Source organism: Cucurbita moschata, unplaced genomic scaffold (genome assembly GCF_002738365.1).
Source record: "Cucurbita moschata cultivar Rifu unplaced genomic scaffold, Cmos_1.0 Cmo_Scf00001, whole genome shotgun sequence".
Lineage (NCBI taxonomy): Eukaryota > Viridiplantae > Streptophyta > Magnoliopsida > Cucurbitales > Cucurbitaceae > Cucurbita > Cucurbita moschata.
The window spans coordinates 8,550,412-8,557,862 of NW_019268517.1; the positions used below are offsets into that span (position 1 = coordinate 8,550,412).

The 7,451-nt window shown below is 34.2% G+C and overlaps 1 protein-coding gene across 3 annotated transcripts; it reads left to right on the top strand.

Annotated features, from left to right (window-relative positions):
* On the top strand, positions 1-3,627 carry LOC111453272 (myosin-binding protein 7). 3 transcript variants are annotated; one of them, XR_002712244.1, is made up of 5 exons: positions 1-483; positions 638-2,231; positions 2,392-2,438; positions 2,978-3,131; positions 3,371-3,627. XR_002712244.1 is itself a non-coding variant. In XM_023094319.1 (4 exons), the coding sequence occupies exons 2-4, from the start codon at positions 852-854 to the stop codon at positions 3,075-3,077; spliced, it is 1,527 nt and encodes a 508-aa protein (XP_022950087.1). In that variant the 5' UTR covers positions 1-483; positions 638-851; the 3' UTR covers positions 3,078-3,430. The 3 variants fall into 3 exon arrangements, 1 of the variants encoding a protein (XP_022950087.1); XR_002712245.1 differs by having other exon boundaries at positions 2,978-3,127; XM_023094319.1 differs by having other exon boundaries at positions 2,978-3,430.
* The last annotated feature ends 3,824 nt before the right edge of the window (positions 3,628-7,451 follow it).

The window sequence follows — 7,451 nt, forward strand, 5'->3', positions numbered from 1 at the left end:
GATCGCTCCGACAAACGAACCTCCAACGGATCGGCGATTCACTTAGAAATCTAACGGTCCATCTCGCTTTCTTTCTCTCTCTCGCTCGTTTCTCTCCCATTCTCTCTGCTCAGAGCTTTTTCCCTCTCTCTCTCTATCTTTCATCAACAATATCGCAGAAATCGAGAAATCCGAATGAAAGAGACCTGATACGACAAAGAATTCATTTAATTTAGGGTTTCCAAATCTCTCTTATTCTCTTCCCCTCCAAATTCTGTTTCCCTCCAAGAAAGCTTTCCCCTATTTGTTGTTCCTCTCTGTTCTTAATTTTTTTTTTCGGGTTATAAGCTTGATTTTTTGATTTGAAGAAGTGGGGGAAGGTTTTCTTAATCTGAGTTTCTTCAGATTTTGTTTGGGGGAATTGGAATTTTCGCGGGAAAATACCAACAGTTTGTGATTCTCAATTCTTTCCACGCCTTCTCGGGTCGTTTTAGCTCCTTCAAGGTATGATTTCGTATTATGGAAATGATTTTTTGAAACGGAAGGAGAAAGAGCCTATGAATGTTCGTCGTTTTCTCTGGTTTTTGATCTAGATTGTTGTATTGGTATGAAGATTTGTTGTTATTAAGTTCTGATTTCATTTCATTTTCCTTATTAGGTAGTTCTGTTCCCTGTGTTTCTGATCTCGGAGGAAGAAGACCTGATTTTAGGAGGGGAGAGAATTAAATACAGAAATCCATAATTCAAGAGAGTGGATTTGTGAATTTCATTCCCGGGTTCTGTTATCTTGTTTGGATTTATCCTTAGTTGTAGAATCACATTGTGTTGCATTTCATATACAATTTGATTAGAGTTTGAATGCACATTGGTTTATGGATTTCAAGGCACCTCCATCTTCATTGGAAATTGTAAAAAGCAGTAATTGCCCCTGCAGTTGTTCATTGTCCACTGGGCCATCCACTACTTGGATTCGATCTGTTAAAAGGAAGTATGAAGAATCGGATTCTTTTGGCCCACTTGCTATTGTTGGGTTGGATAATTTTTCTGTCATACGGGTACATATTGAGAATGAATGCAATGCTTTGCGGGAGATGGCTAATAATCAAAAACAAACAATTCAGGATTTGTATATTGAACTCGAAGAGGAGAGGAATGCTTCTTCCTCAGCTGCTAATGAGGCAATGTCAATGATATTGAGATTGCAAAGGGAGAAGGCAGAGATCCAGATGGAGGCTCGACAATTCAAACGCTTCGCCGAAGAGAAGATGGCACATGATCTACAGGAGCTTGCAGCAGTTGAGGACTTGTTATATAAAAGAGAGCAAGTTATTCAATCCCTCACTTGTGAGGTACAAGCATATAAACATAGAATGATGAGCTATGGGCTAACGGAAGCCGAGGCTGATGGCGAGAGGGTTCAGCAGAATAGTAGCCAGAATACGGTGGAATACGAGGCACAATGCGAATCTCCGATGTATGATTACCCTCCCTTACGATGCAGCTTAAACGAGGCTCAAGGTCCTTTTGATCATGATAATGATATTGCTGATATTGAGAAATATGCGTTTGGTGAGACCCCGCGTACTCGAGATCACGTCATGGATTTGGAAAATAGGATCAGCCAATTGGAGAGAAGTTCTAGCTACAATCACCTAGATCCTGACTTCTCTTGTACTAATAACGTTTTGGAGAAGGTAATAGTGGGACAATCTCCAAGGAGGCCAAGACATTTGAAGAAGTTTTCCACTGATTCTAGTTTCTCCATGGGTATGCCCCAAGTGAATGATTCTCCAAGATATACATCATCAAGCTTCAAGAAGGAATATGTCTCACAGAGTGAGGACTTCTCTAATTTGAGAAAAATGGATAATGCATCAGAACTTGGAGATGACATGAGTGATAGAGTTTATACCATTGACTCTATACACAATGGAGCTACATATAATGGTTTTCACGAGCCCAAACCATCGGTTGGCATTTACGATGACTATATAACCACGCCGAGAGGGTCGCTAAATCAGGTAGATTTTGGAGACCCTGAAATCAGAAAACTTTATTTGAGGCTTCAGGTTCTTGAAGCAGACAGAGAATCAATGAAACAAGCAATTATTTCAATGCGAACTGATAAGGCCCAAATGGTGTTACTGAAAGAAATAGCTCAACATCTATTCAAGGAGATGTCACCAGATAAGCAAGTAGTTGTGAAGAAGCCATCCGTTGTGTCGAGCTTTTCTTTCATGGCGGTTTGTAAGGTGATTTTGCTGTGTTTCTGATGTTCCCATGAAACCTTTTTTGATCTTTTGAACCATGACATGCTTGTTGATGCTGCCTTCATTGTGGATTATGAATGAATGCTGGCTTTATCTTTTGCTCATACTTTGTCTAATTCTCTTCCACGTTTTGTGTCCGCAGTGTATCGTATCCTTCGTTTTATGGAAAAGAAAAGCTCGTCGAAGCAAGTACGTAGCTTCTTGCCATAATGTTCTTGATTTTTCGTCCTATATCTTGTAGTTGTTTACTTGAATTCTGTCTATGCGTTCCAATTATCTATTTATCTGTGCATGGAGGTGGACTGTGGAGATAGTGTTCCCTGTTTGCATTGCTATATTGATTAGATTACTATCAAACCAATATTTGGTCCGTAGAAGATAGCAATTGTGATATCCCATATCGGTTGGAGAGGAGAACGAAACACTTATTATAAGGATGTGGAAGCCTCTCCCTAGTAAAACGTGTTAAAACCATGAGACTGACGACAATACGTAACGGGTCAAAGTGAACAATATCTGCTAGTAGTGGACTTAGACTGTTACAGCAATGTTGTAAGGAGTCTCTAGCTCGAAAAGATTTCAAGTGAACCCAAACATTTTTATAAACATATCATTCTATTTTTGCATTCCATGTCCTCCCAGCACGTGAAAGTGCGTTCGGGTTTATGAGAAAGTTTGTGATAGTAATGTTCCAACCTCCATTATTCATATCTCTTATGGGACTGCAGGTACTTGTTTGGGTTGTCAAACAGTGCTGGCTTGCTATTGCTTCTCGAACAGGGTCCGGACACGAGACAGTGGAGATGTCTTGCAAGCACACAAGTTTAGTACCGCTCCACCTGATGTTCATATCCAATCAAACCCGACGTCCGGAATATGTGTGTATGTCCAGTGAATACGATTTCTCTTTTGGCTTCTCTTTTTTTGGATTCATTGTGTAGTGGCAGAAAGGGGTAGCGTGCGAGTCATTCGTTTATTTGATTGTTCTAGGATTGATTATACTTGACTGGTTGATCCGTAGAACACAGATATGATATATATAGGAATGCTTTACTCGTATTGTTTCGACGAACTCTGCTCGAGGAACGTAACGTCTGATAGCCCTCTCCTGTATATTTCAGATTGAAGAATGATTTATAGCCAGTCGAATGCACAATGGCTGCCTTTGCTTTAACATCAAATCTCTCAAGTCTTTTCTCCTTTCCTGTGGCCTCTAATCGTTGTTCTTTCATGGTGTTGTGATAGTATATGCACCATCTCTATCAATTTAAAATCTTTTATTTGAGAGGAGAGGGTTTGCAGAATTGTAAGTGGTGCTTGTATTCAGAGCTCTGACCATATTTCAAAACCGTTTAATATATACTTTTGGGTCATTGAGATTTAAGTTTAGTTTCTATTTGGTATCTGAATTTTTTAGATCTTTATACTATAAGACTTTATTTTAGTTCATATATTTTTAAAAAGGGATTATTTCGACCTCTACCAATAACTTATGTTCATTCGGAAGTGGTGTGGCTTATTTGTTGTCCACGAGTTTGAAGTAAGGACGTGTTGATCTAGGATCGAAGCTTTTGAACTTCTTATGAGCCATTGATATTTGTAAACTTTGACACTTTGAGGCTAAATTTGCTATTGTGCTACATGGGTCAGTTTTTATAAATGATTTGGACATTACTTGTGGGATCCCACGACAGTTGGAGAAAAGAATTAATCATTCGTATAAGGATAGGGTGTGAAAATCTTTCCCTAACAGACACGTTTTAAAAATGCGGCTATGAAGAGGAGAATGAAGCATTCCTATAAGAGTACGAAAATCTCTCCCTGGAAACACGTTTTAAAAACGTGTCTACAATGAAGGGGAGAATGGAGTTTTCCTATAAGGGAAAACGTGTCTACTATGGAGAGGAGAATGAAGTTTTCCTATTAAGGGTGTGAAAATCTCTTCCTAGCAAACACGTTTTAAAATTGCGAGACTGATGACTATATATAACATATCATCGTGAGGCTGATGACGATACATAACAAATCATCGTGAGGCTAATGACGATACATAATAGATCATTTGAGGCTGATGACGATACATAACAGATCATCGTGAGGCTAATGATGATACATAACAGACCAAAATAGACAAAAATCTCTTCCTAACATACACGTTTTAAAAACGTGTCTACTATGGAGAGGAGAATGAACCATGCCTATAAGGGTGTGAAAATCTCTACTTAGCAGACACGTTTTAAAATCATGAGGTTGATACATAACAGACCATTATGAGGCTGACAATGATAGATAACAGACTAAAATAAACAATGTTTACTAGTGACATGCTTGATCACAAAATCAAAATTTGAAATAAGCACTCATTTATATACGTTAATAATAATTATTATTATAATAATAAGCGTTAAATAATGTTAAAGAAAAGAAGTGGTACTAGTAATCCCAAGTAGTAATTTTTTTATTTTTTATTTTTTGGAAATATTTTAATTTTTACTTTGAATTTGTTATTTTTACCACACGATAAACATAGTTAAATGTTGCAATTTCTACCATTTATTTAATTTTCATTAATTCAATAATTTTAATTAAATAATAATAATAATAAATATCCATTAACTCACTCATTTTACTAATATCAAAATTTGCAAAAATTATCCATAAAATAACCGATCAAAACTCACAAATTTAAATAAAAATTTATCTAATATCAATTTTTATTTTAAACTCATCGGTTGAAATTCATGCAATTTTAGTAAAATAATAATTTGAAATTCATTAAAAAAAAATTCAAAACAAGTTTTAATAAATTTTATTTTAAAAGAAAAAGAATTTTCACACATTGAAAATAAGGTCGATTTAATTTACAAGAAATTAAGAGTAAAATCACCAAAAAATTAGAGATTATTTCATAAATTTCATCATATATTAGCCCAAGAGAATCACAAAACTGATCTTCCTTGCCAAACAATTGCGAATTATCAATGAAAAACCGCCGGAGAACGGCGGACGCTACGACGGAATGTAAGTGCAGGCCGATACACATTCCTCATCAGGATGATCGGCAATCATTCCAGTAGCAGAAAAGGACGCCGCAACGACGGCGACGGACGATCCTTTTCCAGTAAGACGTTGGACGAAGCTTTTGAACTCCTCAGGACGGACATGGATAATCTTCGGCGATCTAAGGTAAACGATTACAGGATCGCGTCGATTCGGAATCGGACGCAGATTCGTCGTTGTCGATTTCTTGAAGATCTTCGTGGAGGATTTGTTCACCGTCAATGGCGGTGGCCTTGGACCTCGAAGTCGCAATGGCAATTGATTCCTGGCGGCGGAGTTCATCGTTGTTCTGCAATTACAAGCTAGGGCTTGGAAATTTGGTACGATTTCTTCTCCTTCTCGGTTTTGCCGTCTTGAATTAGGAACAAAATAGATTGGAGTTTATATAACACGATGAACTATGAATGAATCTTGTCTCTTTTTCTGGAATTCAATAAAAAAATTATTTTAGTACCAAGTCAATTTCTGTTTGGTTGCTTGCTTAGATTATTTGGTCATTTTTACAAAAATTTCTAGAAAAATGAAGAACAAGATGAATTTGAGTATGAATCTATTGATTATGCAATAAATATACCACCAATTTGTTCGCTAATTCAACTTCAAATAGTATGAATGAAAGTCTTTGACTAATTTAAAGAAGGATCATAGTTTATAATCAAAGAATAATATGTTTAGCTCAAAGTAGACAATATCATACCATTGTGAAGAGTCGTGTTCACCTAGCACAGTTCTGTACTAGAGATTAAAACTATGCTCGAGATAAAGGGTCGTGATTTCGGTGAGCTCCACGGACGTTAAGCTACACGAAGCATTAGTGGCCCAACCCTAGACACTACAAGATCCTCCGAGCATAACCTAATGGATAAGGTAAAATTATTCGAGCCACACAAAGCCACATTAATCTAACCATTTGATACAGAAGAATGTAAAAAATTATATTTAATTAAAATTTAAAATTTAAATATAACTTTTAGGATTTGGTATCCAATTTTTAAGATTTGAATTTTTAATTTTATGTTTAATAAGTAATTAACTCTGTTAATTAAATGATCCTGTCTTTAAATGCGGGAACACAGAAAATTAATTCTTAAATAATATGGATAGTGTGGTATGACCAAATATATAAAATTTTAAAAACTTAATTAATAGATATAATTTTGAAACTTCACAAACTTAGCTCATTATTTATTTTATAAAACAAATGTCAATCCTGAACACCGATAATATCTATAATATCTATAATGTCAATGTTATTTTGAGAAATTCAACCAAATTAGATTTAATTTCGTTAATATTGAAAAAATCATGGTTGATTGAGGTATTATTATTATTATTATTATTTAAAACTAATATCCTATTTATAATTATTTTTTAAATTCATCCTCAGCTAATCTCCTTTAATTAAAAAAGAAAAATATTTTATTATTTATTACAATATTGGGGATATTGTTGTCGGGGATGGTTAGTTAGTTTAGAGAAAAAAAAGGCCAAAAAATTAAAATTGCGTATGTTTTGAATTGTTCTTCTTGATTTTATTTAATTTTGTTATTTTAAAAAAATATATTTGAGCTTGCCGGCTGTCGGCCTAGAAAGTATTATTATTTTAATCTTTATTTAATTATTAGAAAATTTAGAAGGTTAGTTGAAGACTTGAAGTGGATGAAAAGACGGGGAAAACGCCGTTTGAATTTTTATTTAAATTTTGGATTTAAAACAGCAATAAAAAATTCTAATTTTTGACCATGTAGCTTCAATTTATTATTATTTTTTGGCTTATATAATTATTAATTAAATTATAAATTTTGTTCATAAATTTTAAAAAATATGTATTTTAAAGTTTATAGATCAAGACCCATTTTGACAGTTTTAAATTTTTTAATATTTATTAGACTATATATATATATATTTGATAGATAAAAATTTTAATTTTAAACCCACATTTTTCTTCACCATAAATTTAATTTTAAGTTTCCATATGTTAATATATTTTGGACTAAATGTAAAAATTTTAATCAAAGTTTTTGGACTAATTTTAAATTAAAAGATGAAAATGAAAAAGAGTACATTTATAATTTAAAATCTATTTTGGTTTTTAAAGTTTAATTTTAATCATTAAAATTAATTTTATATCAAGATTCGAGA